This window comes from Tamandua tetradactyla, chromosome 2 (assembly GCF_023851605.1).
Source record: "Tamandua tetradactyla isolate mTamTet1 chromosome 2, mTamTet1.pri, whole genome shotgun sequence".
Classification (NCBI taxonomy): Eukaryota; Metazoa; Chordata; class Mammalia; order Pilosa; family Myrmecophagidae; genus Tamandua; species Tamandua tetradactyla.
The window spans coordinates 129,611,393-129,627,508 of NC_135328.1; the positions used below are offsets into that span (position 1 = coordinate 129,611,393).

Consider the following 16,116-nt stretch of genomic DNA (forward strand, 5'->3'; position numbering starts at 1 on the left):
GGCTGTACCTCTGAAGCTGGTGTCACAGCTGGAGTTGGTTCTACCTTAAAGCTCATGTTGACATGAGCTCAGGTTTTGCTGCCTAATGGACAGTAATTGGTGCTCTATCTGGATCTGGACCAAGAGCTGGTGCTAGAGCTGGTGCTATAGTTGGCACAGATGCATTGCAGCTGGGTCTAGCACTGGACTTGCTGGTAGAACTGATTCAGAAATTTGTTCTCTGTCTGCATATGTGCTCAGATTGTTTTGCAGTGGGTTGTTATCAGAAGCTGGTGTTGTGTCTAACACTGGAACTAGCCTTGAGCTGGAACTGGAGATGACTCAAGTTTTGTATCTGTATGAGAGCAGGTGCTGGAATTTGTTTGGGTCTGTACCTGACGCTCACTCTTGTTCTGTCTTAGGTGGCTCATGATCAGTCTTCTGAACACCACTCCCCTTCTTCAGGGACCCCTGACCCATATTTCCTCTGCCTCTTCCAACAGGCATCTGGGCTCCATGATGGCAGGAGGGCCAGGGTCATCTCTGCTCATTGCAATGCACTTGCAACAGTAGGTGCTTCCTAATAATTGCTGGGTGGGGGCTACTTGCAGCAGTCTTCTTGTGGTGCTCATTGCACCTCAACTTAAAGCTCATGTGCCAAGTGCTGCCTTATCTTTGCATGCCTTGAGGGTCTCCTCCCTCTAACACTGTCCTCCTGGCACCAAGAGAGTGAGATGGGGTCCTGTTTGTGGGGAAGAAATGTTCTGGAAGTGACAGTGATGATGGTTGCCAAGATTGTAATGTACGCAGGATGCTGAAATGCACACTTCAATAGAGTGTTAAAATACAATATTTAATTTAAAGTTTGTTCTAACACTAAAAATTAAATATAACCACATATGACATGAAACATACTTATGAATGTAGTTAAGAGGAAGAAAACTACCTTCACTGGAGAGGGTTAAGAAGGTTCCTTTTCTCCAGTTCCTGGCTAGAGCAGGGTTGGCAGCTTCAGTTGGAGGAAGGGTTGGCTGGAGCTTGTCTGCTCCCTCTCCCTCGGATGCAGCTGCTCCTTCTGAACAAGGGCTCCCTGCCCAGGGATTGGGGTGGGGGGTGGGGGCAGCCAGTGTTCCTTCTGCTTCGTGTGTGGTCCTGGTCTTGTCATTTTGAGCTGGCTCAAAATCCAGAGCTAGCGATAGTGTTGGTGCCAGCTCCATAGCTTGTGGAAAGCCTGGAGCAGTGCTAGCTCTCAAGGTATTGCTTGCTTTGATGCTGGTGGGAGAGCAGGAGGTAGACCTCACAGAGCAGGTGGCCCTGGAGCTGCATAAGGAAGAATATATTCACCAGCATGATGGCCTTCCCTGGGAGCGCTCCAGAGTCAGAAAATGCCTCACTACCTGTGCAATGTCCAAACCCCTGATTCCCAGTCCAGGAGTCCTTCTCAGTCAGAAGCTCAAATAAATATTCTGACATTCCACTTTGCCCCTAGCCCAACTCCAGCCCTGGAGGCTCCTCCCTGGGTGCTCCCCCATATCCTCCCCTCAGACTCACAGTTACCCACCACAGTCCTCTTACCCTCTGGCACAGCCTCCTCTGATATCCTGGAACATATGGTGAGAGCTGGTAGGAGCACAGGTGAAGAGGTGCAGGGCACTGACCTGTTGACCATGGCCAGCCACACCAGCAGTTGCAGTTGTGGTATGCCCTGGCTCATGGTAGTTCTGCCCACCCCCAGCACCTCCAGGAGTTCATCACACAGGGCCAGGCAGGGTCAGCCTTCCTATAGCTCATCTCCCTCGGTCCTCATCATGACCGTGAGATGTGTGTCCTCTCACACCCGGCCCTCAGTGGACAACCCTGAGGCTCAGAGGAGTGAAGTTACATGCCAAGGCATGTGGCCCTGGCTGGCAGACTCAAGTGTGAAGAGGGGCATGGCACTGACCTGGTGACCAGCTGGACCATAACCTGTTGGTGTGGGATGCCATGCCGTATGTTCCCCTGGAAGGTAGAGGGGACAGAGCACTCCCTGCCCAGGTGAGGGGGCACCAGACGCTGCCCTGGCTCTTCCCACCTGCTGGTCCTGAGGACAGGCTGCACCCATATGGTCTCCACATTCCAGCAGACTCCTCTTCACACTGTGGGTGGGTTTGGGGAGGGGAAAATGCAGTCACCGGCTCCACCAGGACCACCAGGAGGGTGGGGAAAGGAGCTCAGACCTGGAAATACCAAGTATTCAAGGACTGAAACAGGAGATGGGACATGGATGTCTCTAGTAGAAGAAAGTCTCAGCTTTTTGGGAGAAATTGTGGTGGGGTAGTGATATCGTGTTAGTGCCCTCAGGTTATTTGGTTACCTGAGTGATAATAGCACCTCCCTTCTAAATAGCCTGTCATAAGAGCAGTATCCCCTGAGACAGAACCCAAACCTCCACCAGCTGCTCCTTTCATCCCTGAAGCTTGTCTGATGATTACAGTGACTGAAGGGGCCTTTTTTTGAGGCTCAGTGAGCAGGATCCCCAAGGGAGGGGAGGGGGTGCTGCCAGGTCCACAAGCAGTATGTACAAGGCAGGTGACTGTGCCCGTCTTAAATGTGGAATCACCCATGTAATGCTATACTAGTACCTACCTGCTGTACCTGGGGAGCAAAGGAAGAGCCCCTTTGCCTGTTGGGCGGCCCCTCTCTATCAGGGTGTGAGCCTAGAACCCAGCCTTACCCACCCCAACCCTACCTCACAAGTGGGCAACGTGTACAGGGAAAGAGACTTTAGGAAGCCATCGACGGGGACTCAGCCCATTGGGATCAATGCCCATATCTGCAAAGTCCTCCCTTTTGCCACCCCCAAAGACCTGGAAAAACCCCATAGCCCCCTGACTGCAACATGTGAGCCAGTCATGCTTGGCAGGGCTCTGCAGCTGGAGTGTGGTGGCAGGGGGCTGACCTGGTGCCTGGACTGGCTCAGGCTCATCAGCTGGCTGTCCTGTGAATGGGAAAAACACACACTTGACATTATACCCAAGATGGCACAGAAGCTTGTGAGTGAGTTGTCTGTATCCCTGAGGCTGTTGGAAGAACAGGAACTGAAGGTGGTTGTAGCTATGGAGATGTTGTTGGAGCAGGTTCTGGGGCTGCATGTGGACCTCTAGTTTGAGACTTGCTCCTAACTCTAGAGCTTTCTAAAGCTGGTGCTAGACATGGTGCTGGAGCTGCTTGTATTTCTGGAGCTGCTTCTGAATCTACAGCTGGCTCTGTGGCTGGGCCTGGAGCGAGTGAGCACTAGAGCTGGTGCCAGAGCTGTGGGGTGTGAATGTGTGAGGAGCTCTGTGTCTTGCTGGGGAGCATCAGAGAATTTCTCCCTCCATTGCTTGACTCATGCAGGGAAACGCATGGTGTTCCAACCCCAAGTCAGGAATGGGGGGTGGTCTCTGTGTAGTCCGCCTGCACTTGGAGGCAGGGAGAATGCGGTGTTTACAGAAGTCCTCTGAGTAACAATGCAGCCAGACCCGAGGATGGGGGACACAGTGCTGTAGGGGAGGCAAGCTGGAAGCTGAGTCAGAGGACTGTCCTGTCCCCATCTTTGCCCTCTGAGGATAACCTGAGGGCTGGTCCCCTGTGCCTGAGCTGCCCCACCAAGCTGAGTGCTCCCCATGTGCTCTGCCTCAGTGAGCAGCTGGGCATGACACTGCATGTCAGAGCCACAATGGTGAGCTCCATGTCAGACAGGCTCCCTCAGGGGCTGTCTCTAAGCCACCAGCCTCCCCTATGTACCCAAGAGGTACAGACCCCATTCATGTGTCCTTCTGACTCCTTTCCTCCTGAGGAGATGCCCCCAGACCCAGGCTTCTGGTGGAAATCGTAAGATATGTGGGAACAGCGTCCTGCCCAACCTCTCCCAGGGACAGTCCTCCAAACTCCCTATCTGGTCTGTGGAGCAGGGGCCCCTCTTCCTGACGCAAAGCCCACTATCCTTTTCAGTTTACCCTAGAGGTTACCTGAACTGTTACAACATGGGAAACGCATCCTTATCTATAGGCCCTTCAGGGGTCCCCTCTAATGTGCTGTGCCCCTCTTTTCTCATGTGGTCTGGGGTCTTGTCTGACTCCCCAACTAGAATGGAAGCCCAGGAGGCAGGAATCTTTGTCCGGCTCACTGTGTTATGCTTAGAGCCTGAAATGTGCCTGCACATAGTAAATGCTCAGTAAATTTGTGTTGATTGAATGAGCCATGACCAGAATCATTTCAGTAATGAGTGTACCTGGGTCCTGTGCCAGGCCTTAGGTGATCATGTACTCAGTGTGCCAGGGATGAGGGCCCCCTAGATGGAATCTCAGATCTCCCATACAAAAGGAAGAGTAGGTTTACCCACATTTACAGGGTCATGAGGGGTGTGTGAGATATTGATCCATAAGCCCCCCGCCTTTCCAGAGTGAAAACACCCATCTGAGTGGGATGATTAGTAAGGCTGGGAGAAGGTGTGGCAGGGCAGACCAGCAGATTGCTCTCTGGATCCCTGGGGTCAGAGGGTGAACTGTAAATACAACGGTAGGCCATGAAGATGAATGTGACACGATGAGAAAAATAAACAGTATAAATCCTCCTTTCCTATATTCCATCTAATACGGAAAGACTGACTTTGTACCTTGCCAAGGCAGACAGGGTGTTGGGGTCATGGATGGGGAGGGGCAGAGGTCCCAGTGCTTGGGGGGAGGGCTGTTGACCAATCCAAGGGCAAGTGCAGGGCGTGAGCTCAGGCTGGTCTGCAGGTTGGAGTCTGGGCCAGGTGCCCTGCTTTGCCCTGCAGGGCTCTGGGAGTGGGAGGAACACCCCACTGCACCCACCCTCACCCTGGGCCCGTGCTGCATCTGTGTTCCACGTGGGGATCCAGCACCTGGCAGAGGGGGCTGGTGTGGACCACCCTGTCCACCGGCCCCTCACTGACCCTCTGTATGGAGTTCTGCAAATTGGAGACCAGCAGTGGGACTCGAAGGCATCAGGGCAGGCTTGGCCATGACCTCAGGAGTTCCCCCAGGGGACCTTCTCCACTCAAGTCAGACTGGTCATGGGTCTGGACAGATCTCCAGCCTGTGGGCCATGAGCTGACAGATGGAGGTTCAGGATGCATGTAGGTACAGATGCCTTCCCCTCAGTACTGGTCTTCCCAACATGCTGGGTAGATCTGGGTGGAATTGTTACTCTCCACACATACATGGAGGCTCAGTGGGGCAACCCATCCAAGACTGTGCCCCCGTCTAAAGGCAGAGTCCAGACCCCAGTGCCCTGGCCCAGACTGGCCGGGCACTGCCAGACAGACACCTGCACCCCATCAGAGAAGGAGCCTCTCCCTGGCGCTAGGGCCTGTGGCCATCCCCATACTCATCACTCATCTGTCCACTCGCAGACTTCCTGTGCTGGGCATGGGCAGCTCCTCTTGGCTGGCCTGTATAGCCCTCGGTCAGCCTGTTGAGTCAGAGGAAGGGTTGCCGGGTCCCCAGCACCCACATCTGCTTCCTTTCTTTCTGCTCACAGAGGCCCTTGGACTCAATTGAGTGACACAGGAGTTCCCAGCTTCATCTCTTCATGAGACTGGGGTGGGGTGTGAAACGGGACAGTTCTCTGATTTGGCTGACAGCTGGGAGTTCCAGAGACCACCATAATGGGGTCAATTTCCTTTGGGGTCTCCTCTGGCTGTCCCCCATATCGCCACACAGAAAGGAAATACCCTGGTTTGGAGGCATTGATTCTCCCAGTAGGCGCCAGACCAGGCACTGTCTTCAAGTTCAGGCCAAATCCACAAATCAAGGTCACCCTGGGCCCTGCAGCCCCAGCTCCCCCTCCACTGTCCAGGGAAGAGCCAAGCTTGCCATGGGGAGGAGGAGACTGGGGGCTGGGGTGGTCATTAACCTCTGGGAGGTGCAGGGAACATCTGGGATCTTCTAACCATGCACAGGTTTACCACCTCACAGTCAGTGCCACAGCAAGTACTGTGGGGTCCTGCCCCCCGACAAAGCAAGTGGGAACTCAGGCAGGGACCAGCAGAAAGTGCTGGAGGGCCTGGGCCTACCCGCAGTCTCTTCTCCCAAACCCTGGGCCTGACCTGGGACCCCGGGATGGGATCTCTACTGTTTTATACGCCACAAAGCTGCAGCTATGCCTTGACCCCATCTGCTCTCCTCTCCATGCCTGACAACCATGACCCTAGTCCTGCAGCTGTCTGACAGCAGAGAGGGAAACAGCCTGGACAGCAAAGAAATAAATGAACAACTTCAGGCTGGAGGTATCCCTAGTGTCCCACTCACCCCTCCCCTTCCTCCTCAGGCCCACGAGGACCCTCCACTGCCCCTGCCCTGACCATAAAGCTCAGCTCACACAGGTCTTCCTGGGAATGGAGCTCCAGTCTCTCTCCTGCTTTAGCCACCCTGGAATAGAGGCATCTTTGCCTGGGTTCCCTTGTCCAGCGCAATTTTGTCTTTGCCAGTAGGGACCAGGTGCCCAGCTTCCAGAGGGCTGTGACCCCCAGTGTCTGTGCCTCTATAGGGGGGGACTTGGGGGTCCAGGACCTCTTGCTTCCTCTCCAAACCTGAGAGCACTCTGGGGGGCCCAGGAACCTTCCCCTGAGAGTCCGTTTCCTCTGACCCCAAGCCTCCAGCACACTGTGCCTTTCTTACCCACCAACCCCCTCAGCAGCATTCCAGGGAAGTCTACATCTATTTTTAATTAATACATTTTGTTATAGAAGGTGTAGATTTATAGCAATTAGCATTAAAAAGAAAATACAGAATTCCAACATACCACCCTATTGTTAATACCTTGCACTAGTAAGAAATATATGTTATAATTCATGGAAGAATGTTTTTCAAATATGCTATCAACTATAGACCATCATTTACTACAGCGTTCATTGTGTTGTACAGGCCTAAGTATTTTCCTTTAATTTTTATTCTAGTAACCTTAACCATACCATAACCCTAACCCCTAATCTTAACCCTAACTCCAACCCCAACCCTAAACACTGACTCTGACCTAACCCTGACCCTAAACCTAATCCTAAACCCTAAAGCCTAACCATAAAGCCTAACACTAACCTCAACTCACCTTTCAGTCTGTACTGTAAACCTAATCTATTATACCCTATTATTTAATAGAACCCTAACCAAACCCTCATTCCAGTACTCTCCATAATCCTGCATTGTTGGTGCACACCCTGCCTAATCTTTCATTTCACTGTTGTCCTAAATCATAGCTTCTAACTCCAACCTCAACCCTGAGCTAAATATTATTCCTCTCCTCTGACCTGTAACTCTAACTCCTAACCTCTAAATGTAACCCAAAGTGTTATGATCATCAAAACTCAATTCCACTCAATTCCAAGCACAAGTTTAATTCTCACTTGAATCCAAACTCCAGCCCCAACCACAACCCGAGCTGTGCTTTACCCTGACTGATTAATGCCAAATGTCAGTTCTCACCTTAACCCTGATTCGCCACCTGATCCCACTTTCCCAGTGTAAACAGGCTCTAAAGGCACTTTCTGCTAAGCTCCCAATTACATTTACTCAAGAGCAAGTCCTGCCCACACAGCACACTAGGATGGAGACACTCCTGTCATCACCCAGCCCTGAAAGGCCCCAATCCCTCTACACACCACCGAGAAATAGGATGTGCTTCTGTTTCTGATTTTTTTTGCTAAGTTTTTATTTTAATCCAAGGACTTTGCTTCATACAAAATGTCATTGTAGAAACAACAGCAGAATTCAAAGTTTGGTTGATAAATAGCATTCAGGCAGCAAACTAGTCAATCACAGAATTTTTTTTTATGTAAGTCCCAATTGAGTTGCATGGTTGGGACCTATTTTTTTTAAACACTGTTCTTAAATATAAAGTTTTGCAACAAACCTTTAATTTATATCAAATATAATTAAAAATTAACAAATAAAGAATACATTGTATCAAAAGTACGAAGATATACATTTTCATGCACATACTTGTATATATGTATATATGTATATATTTTACATGCACACATAACTTGTTCAAACTACAGCCACTGCTTGAATGGTTCCAGATGCAGAGAACTGGTTGATGCATTTCAAATTTGGCAACTCACTGTGAGATTTCAGGGGAAACATGATAACTTGAGAAGAGACAGTACAGTCCATAGTAGGAAAATAAGATAAAATATATTTTCCCCCTCTCCTTGTAATTTCCACCATCTCCAAATCCTAGAAGAATTCAAACAAGCCAGTGAAGCTGTGTGGGTCTAGAAAAGGAGTCTCAACCCAACCTAGTCTGGGGAAGCACAGCTGTGGTTCTGCACAGAATGGACCCAATCAACACCCAACAACAGAACATGGGCTTGGGGACAGGGTGAAGAAACTGGAGACAAGAAAGGATCAGAATACACCTCCCTCTACTATGCAATATGAGCACAGCAATCACGTGCACAGAGATTCCTGTTTAATTTTATCCTGTTGGGATAAAACGCTGTTAACTTCAAAGTTTCGGAGTGTTGTGCCTTTGTGGAATGAAAATCTATGAGAAGGCTTGGTCACAGTCATGCTGAAACCCTAGAACAGGTGGCGGCCTCATTTTATTTCCACGGAACATGCATCTCTTGTTGCACAGCCCTGTGGGCTAAGGGCACCCATAAACCTGGACACACACACCTACACACATCTGCACACAGGCAACACACAGGTTTCTTTAAGGAGAATCATGAGGCAAGAGCCAGTGGGAATATCACAGAGATCCAACAAAGAGATCACCTGAAACTTCGAAATGTGGAGGACACTGCAGAATCTACCACCTCCATGCCCTCTTCCCTGTGGGGTGAAGGGCCTCTCCTTTGCACACACTGAGCACTGCGCTGAGTAGGGCATCCATTCTGACCAGGGCCCATGAGGATGGATTTCATTTGACCACAGCTTTTCCATATTTGCATCTGAAGCCAGTGCTGAGCTTTTGGTGCCCCCACCTCACTGCACTCATGCGAGTTTCCCCTCAATGAGTCCCCTGCTCTGAGATCTGGCCACCAGCATTCCTGGTGCCTTCCTCCTGTTCAGATGGACCCCCCCATGATGGCCCCATACCCCATACCAAGCTCTGCATCTTCTCTGCTAGCTTTTTCCCTCTGGGGTCTCATGTGAAAGGAAACTTAGTTCCACACACAGCAGACTGTGCCCTCCTTCCCTGAAAAATAACACACAGGACGGGTTGGAAATGCCTGTGCCCAACTCACAACCCCCGGCCGGTGCCGCAGGCAAGGCCTGCTAGCACCCCACGGCTCTGCGGCTTCCCAGGAGACTCCAGGCTCCTGGAAGCCAGCAGGGAAGTGGCTGCCTCATCTCCACCTCGCGCTTCCTCCTGGCTGCCGCTGGCGCGCTCTGCATGGACGCCAGTTTGCTAGTTGGTCGCTGGGAGGGCCCCACGGGGTGACGAGAGTCCAGAGTCAGGCACTTGGTCTGCGGGAGCCCCTGGTCGCTGCCTGCCGCTCCAGGGCATCCCTCACGCAGGTTACGGAGACCCACGATGGGCGGTTAAGATCTTTCTAGTGGTTTGGTTTGTAAAAAATTATGTTAACATTCCCTTCCCCATTTTTCTGGTTTTCTATTTTTTCTAAATCAAGTATATAGAAATGACAAAAGAGTGAGGGTGGTGTGGTTAAAACCCAAAGTCGCCAGCATGGATATTTTCCAGATCTGGGCCCTGCCAGGGCTGACGGCGCCCCGGGAAAGGACGAACACGCCGGGCCAGGCTCCCAGGGCGCCGGCTGGAAGGGCGCGGAGGACAACTGATGTGCGTGTGTCCGCTGACACTGACGAGGAGGACGGAGCCGCGGGCTCTGGGGTCCCCTGGCTGCGTCCCGAGGCCTTGTCAGACCTCCAGACAGGCTCCGCCCGCCCATCCGGGAGCGCACGGGTCCCCACCAGACTCAGATCTCGGAGACAGGGCGGCACCGCAGCCGCAGACCCCGGAATCCCTTACAGAGAATGTGGGTGCACCGCGCCCCTCTCGGCCGCAGCGTATGGGGCGGACAGAGACGGCACGCCCCGTGAAGAAGGGGCTTGTCACCCAGCAGGACCCCCAGGAGCCGGCGCCCGGGGGGCAGGCCCTCGCCCGCCCCAGCGCCCCCGGAGCGCGGCGTGATGATAAAACTCATCAGCGCCCCCCACCCGCGGGAGCTGGTGCCCGGCCAGGCTAGCACCAGTCGTCGTGGGCGGGGGGCTGGTGGCAGCCGTGGCGCGCGCGGGCGCCCGCGCCGAGCCCCAGGGAGCAGTGGTAGCCATTGGGCACGCGGCGCAGGTGGTGGGACTGGGAGGTCAGCGAGGAGACGTAGGACGTCCTCGAGGAGCGGCCTGAGTTTGTGGCCACGGCCTCCTCGAAGGTGAGCGTATCCTCCGGCGGGGAGCGGGCAGGGCCCTCGCTGCCCAGGCGCTGGCCCAGGGACGGGTCGGAGCCGATGCGGGCGCCGGGCACCAGAGGCTGGCTGGGCGCGTCGCGCTGCAGCAGGGCGTTGTGTTCCGAAAGGCCCCGGCTGAGCCGGCCAGGGGAGAAGGCGGGCAGGCTGCTCTGGGCGCCGGCGAAGTGGATGGGTGAGGAGTTGGCGGTCTTGTAGGTGATGCTGGGGCGGGGGGTCAAGGGGGTCTGGGGGAGCTGCCTCCGCCCACCACGGCCTGGGGTGCTAGCACCAGATGTTGACAGCAAGGGGCTCCCGTTACCTGAACCACTGCCCTACACGGAAACGGAACAGAGCAAATCAAAGATAAAACCCAGACAGACACAGAGCACGTGGTTGACACACAGAAGAGGGGCCAGCAAGGAGGGGCAGGAGGAGGGGGTGGTGTGGAGGGACACGCACAACGAGGACAGAACCGAAGGCCACACAGGACAGTCGGGGAGGGACATAAAGAAGCAGTTGGGAGAGAGAAGTGAGGACTGGGGCAAAACAGCCACCATTCCCGACAGAGCCACCTTGGAGGGTCAGGGAGTGGACGGGGACCGAGACCACCTGGGGAGCAACCGAGGGCCTTGAGGGCAGGGGCAGCAGGAGGGTGGGGGGCAGTCCTAGGGCTGGGGGTCTGCAGCCCCTGCTCACCTGCTTCTGGGGACCCTGTTCCTGCCCTGCCGTTGGGGACGTGGGGTGGCTGCTGAGGCAGGACCGGGGCTCCCGGCCACCAAAGCGGTCGCAGGAGTAGAAGCGCTGCTTCTCGGAGGAGGAGGAGGAGGACTGTTTCCGCTCCTGGGACCGGCCGCGCTCCTGCCTGCGCTCACGCCGACATGGGGCAGGGCCCTCGCCTGTGGCGCTGCGTGGGGCTGCCCAGAAAGAGGGAGTCAGCGCAGCCAGGGCTGAGGGAGCCCTCCCCCGAGACCGTGCCATGGCGGGGCTTTGAGCCGCACCCAGCCCGCGGGTCCATGGGCAGTGGCCCCATTTGGCTGGGACCCAGACCAGGGACGCACCCCTATTCCCAGACTGGCCCGGACGCCGCCAGGCTCGGGAAGGACTGCTGGGACCCCCAGACTGGCTGCAGTCACTGGAGGCACCTCCCACCCAACTCCCCACTCAGACCCAGGGACAGTGTCCAGGGCACACGCACCGCCGTCCACGTCGGCAGCCAGGCTGGGCCCCTTGTCCAGGGACTTCTGCTTCTTGTCCCTGCGCCGGTGGCAGCGGTGGTGGTGGTGGTGGGGGCCCGGGCCGGCCGGAGCACGGTCCAGGGCAGCGTAGACACGGAGACAGGGCCGCTGGGGGGCCAGGGTGGAGATGGAACGCTTCATGGGGCTGGTGCCGGGGGCAGGCTGCGGGAAGAGGGGCACGGTGGGCTCTACACACCTTGAGCCAGGCGGGGCTGGGACCGACACCCCCCACGCCCTCCCTTAGGGGGCCTTCCCAGACGGCCCATGTACGCTGACAGCTGTCTCCAGTCTGCCCGTGCCTGGGGGGACTGGGCAGCCCAGCTGACCCACCATGGACCCTGGCACCCCACTCACCTCCTCTACTAGGAGGCCAGAGAGGGGCCCAGGGAGGCAAGGCCCTTCTTGAGCCGCATCCTTGGCCCTGGCAGCCCCTGTCCGTGCCCACAAGACCCATGCCCATTCCCAGCCATGACCAGGGTGCAGCCCTGTCTGTGTCCGGGGCTCATTTCACAGCACCAGCCACTCCCAAGCCAGACTGTGGCCACAGGGCAGCTGGAATTGGGCCTGTCGTGTAGGTGCCTATAAGTGACCAGAAGGAAGCAGGCAGCTGTGGGGGGTCTAACGGCCTTTCTGGAAGGGCTCTAAAGAGGGGGTTCTGCAGATGCCACGCAGTGGCGGTGGGGTCCACTAGGGCCTCTTGGCTGACCTGCTGCCCCTCTGTCTACTCCTCAGGAGCTGTCAGGCTGGCCCACGGCCACCTGTCTGTCCAATGAGGAGACCAATGCCAGACACAGGCCTGACCTACAGATGGCCAGGGGACCCCCAGGGTGTGTGGGCAGGCAATGGGCTGAAACTGGCAAAGAGAAGGTGGAAGCAAGGGTGGAACATACAGAAAAGTCAGCAGAGAGGAAAGAAGAAAGTAGTTGAGAAGGCTGAGGAGGAAACGCATTTTGCAGGCGATGAGAGAGAAAACCAGAAGCACGGAGACAGCAAGCCCAGCCCAGCAGGAAGTGAGAGGGGCAGTGAGTCGTGAGAACAAGGTTCAAATTAAGAGGCCCAGAAGCAGAAACCACAAAAAGGAACCAGGGACAAGCAGATCAGGAGACAGTGACTCTCCAGCAAGGGAGAGGCAGAGGCCCTGGTCGGGCCTCGGATGTGCCAGGCTGCAGACGGGAGGGGTGAGGCCACCGGACCCCCAGGCAGGGTTCACGGCCTTCCCACAGCCTCCGCTACCTGAACCCCTCTCTGGCCCCTCCTCAACAACGGGAACAGGTGGGTCCGCAGAGTTCACCAGCAGAACGCTGGTGTCCTGCCCTCCATGGACCTGGGCCTCCAGACAACCCACCTGTGTTTCTGCGGCCAGGCGGGGCATGGAGGCGGCTCGGCCCTGGGTCTCCAGTCCGGGTTGAGGCTCCCCATCGGGGCCTCTCAGGGCCATATCCTGCATTTGGACACCCACAGCCTTGGGACAGTAACAGAACCCACCAGTTAGCACCTACCACAGCACTGCCCAGTTACCCCCCACCCCCATCACACCTCCCCCCAGCCCAGTCACCCCCCTGCCAGGCCTGATCGCACAACCCCAGTCGGTCACTACCTCCCCCTCAACCCAGGGAGCCCTCACCAGTGGTCCTGGCTGTACCACAGGGATCTCCACAGAGTGGCCACGTTCTAGTGGCACCCGTGCCTCGAAGGGCACATCCTGGGTCCGCTGAGTTCCCCAGGAGACAGATTCCTTGATGCCACTCTCCTGCGTTGGCCTGTGGAGCAGAAGGATGTCCTCAGGTTTAACAGCTGTAGATCACAGAATACCCACCAGGAGCCCAACCCCTCAACCTGCTTCCACCCATCCATGGAGGGCTGGGCCTGCCCGGAATCTTCACTGGCTGCAACCATGGCCAAGCTTTGGGGCTTCAGTCAACCCTGCCCTGGGCATCCCTTGAGTACAAGACCTCCAGTACAGGACCAAGCAAAGGCACAAAGGTCAGGACTCAAACTGCCTCAGAGAAACCAAATGCTGCAGGTTCACCTTGGAGAAGCAGGTAGAACCCTAAGGCTGACGGAGCAAAAGATCATCAACCGTGGTGCTCTGGAGCCCACCACATGGTGCTCTGGAGGCTGATGAGCCCTAGGTCCATTCAGCGAGTTCCCTGGCCTTCTGAGTCTAAGTGGTCTTCAGTGAAAAGGGTGCAGGGATTGTCTCTACCTCATAAGACTGCTGTGAGAAGGGTGAGGTTGCATGTGTAAAGCTTGCATAAATGGCTAGGAGCTGAAGAAATAAAGAAACTGGCCATGGAGGCAAGAGGCTGGGAAAGAATTGACATGACCCCCCTCCCAGCTTGCTTCCTGGACCTCGGCTGACTTACTTTCAACCTTTTGGGAGGCTCCTGGGCCTCACATCTAAATTAACTGACTCAACCTCCACCCAGAGGGCCTTTGCACTCCCAGTTCCCTAGAGTGACCCCAATCTTCCCAGGGCTCCATCATTTAGATCCCTGCCCAAATGCCACTCCTGTGGAGGACACCCCACCTGCCTTTCTTCAGTATCCCCTTATCCTCTTAATATCTGTATTTGCTACCAGCTAGAATCTAAGTGACATGATGCTCTATGAGGACTGGAAATTTGCCTAACTCACTGCTCATTCTCAATAAATATTTATTAGGTGAAGCACTGAATAACTCCAGACATACAGGCTGGTGGTGCTGGTCACTCTTCGAGCTCCAGAGGTGGAACCTCAATGTGTCCGTGTGAACTGTTTTGCACCCCAGAAAAGCCATGTCCTTTAATATTGATTCAATATTGCTGGGGTCTTTTTGATTAAGTTGTTTCCATGGAAATGTGACATACCCAATTGTGGGTGGAAACTTTTGATTAGGTGGTTTCCATGGAGATGAGTCTTCACCCATTCAAGGTGGGTTTTAATCCACTTACTGGAGTCCTTTAAGAGGGAGTCATTTTTGAAAAAGCTACAGAACTGACACAGCCAGAGACATCTGGAGATGCAGAAAGGAAATGCCTGCAAGGAAGCCATTTGAAGAAGCAAGGAGAGAATACTAGCAGATGTCACCATTTGCCTTCCCAACTGACAGATAAACCCTGAACATCATCAGCCCTTTCTTGAGTCAAGATATCTTTACCTGGTTGCCTTCATCTGGACATTTTTATAGCCTTAGGACTGTAGACTTACAATTTAATATATTCCCTTTATAAAAGATATTCCATTTCTGGTATATTGTATTCTGACAGGTTTAGCAAACCAAAATCAGATTTTGGTACCACAGAAAGTGCATTGTTGAGGTTTGCAAATGCCAAACAAGTTGGAACAGTTCTTTAAATGGATAAGGGGAAGATTCTGGAAGAGTTGTGAAGAGCTTGATAGAGAAGGCCTAGAATGCTTTGAAGAGACTGTTGGTAGAAATGTGGACTCTAAGGATACTTCTGATAAGGCCTAAGACAGAAATGACGCACCTGTTATTGCAAATGGGGAGAAAGGTGATCCTTGTTTTAAAGTGGCAAAGAATTTGGCAAAACTGACTACTGGTTTTGGATGGAAAACAGATTTTAAAGGTCATAAGCTGAGATATTTAGCTGAAGAGATTTCCAAATTAAATGTGGAAAGTATTGCCTTGTTTTTCCTTGCAGCTTATAGTGAAATGTGACAGTAAAGAGATAAGCTGAGAACTGAACTCTTGGATACAAAAAAACCAGAAAATGATGGTGTGGAAAATTCTGGGCTTCTGGAAAGGGAGGCCCCAGAGAACAGTGCCCCACATGAGGATTTAACCAAACATAGAAGCAGTCAGACATTACTGGACAAACAAGGATTTGAGATGGAATTGTCCAGAAAGGATGTGTGGAAAGTTCTATTATTTGATGGACATGATCCCAGTATACTACATAGAAAACCAACAAGAGTGTTGTGGGATCTGTATAAATGGAATCACTGCCAATCTGGACAAAAAGGGACAGAAAAGGGACAAAGTGAAGGAGAAATGACTTCAGAGGCAGAAGCACGGAAGCTTAGGTCTGAAGCCAAGAAATGTAGGCCCAGGAGAGGGTGAATTCACCCCAAAGGCAGAGGGTGGGCCTTCTGCCTTGAAGAGTTTTGGTGCCTCAGGCCACAAAGAGGGTGGAGCACATTCTTTGGTGGTTGGGGAGAGCCTTGCTGCTATCACATTGTTCTAAGGGGGTTGAACATGTGCCCCAGAGATGGCAAAGAGCCTGGGTGCTGTCCCAATGTTTGGAGAGAGTGAACCCAAGACAAAGGTGGTCTCCCCAATGTCCTCCAAGGTTGTAACCCTTACCCAGTGTTTGGAGAGAGTAAGGCTTCTTTGTAGGTCCTTGTAAAGTGTGGGACTGCTACTCTCTCAAACCCTGGGGATAAATGACTCTCAGACTTTGAAATCTAATGGAGTTTGCCCTGCGGTTTTCAGAACTGTTTGGGTCCAGTGACCCCTGTGTTTCTTCCAGTTCCTCCCTATGGAAATAGGTACATTTATCCTATAAAT

The 16,116-nt window shown here is 53.8% G+C and overlaps 1 protein-coding gene across 1 annotated transcript in view; it reads right to left on the bottom strand.

The window, feature by feature from the left end:
- Positions 1-7,655: 7,655 nt before the first annotated feature.
- Positions 7,656-16,116, bottom strand: part of CACNA1B (calcium voltage-gated channel subunit alpha1 B) — a 221,428-nt gene continuing 212,967 nt past the window's right edge. The window contains exons 42-46 of the mRNA XM_077148869.1: positions 13,232-13,367; positions 12,953-13,069; positions 11,568-11,769; positions 11,069-11,286; positions 7,656-10,704 (exon numbers count right to left, since the gene is read on the bottom strand). Coding sequence (XP_077004984.1) covers positions 10,171-10,704; positions 11,069-11,286; positions 11,568-11,769; positions 12,953-13,069; positions 13,232-13,367 — 1,207 coding nt within the window. The 3' untranslated portion in view covers positions 7,656-10,170. The remainder of the gene's footprint in view (positions 10,705-11,068; positions 11,287-11,567; positions 11,770-12,952; positions 13,070-13,231; positions 13,368-16,116) is intronic.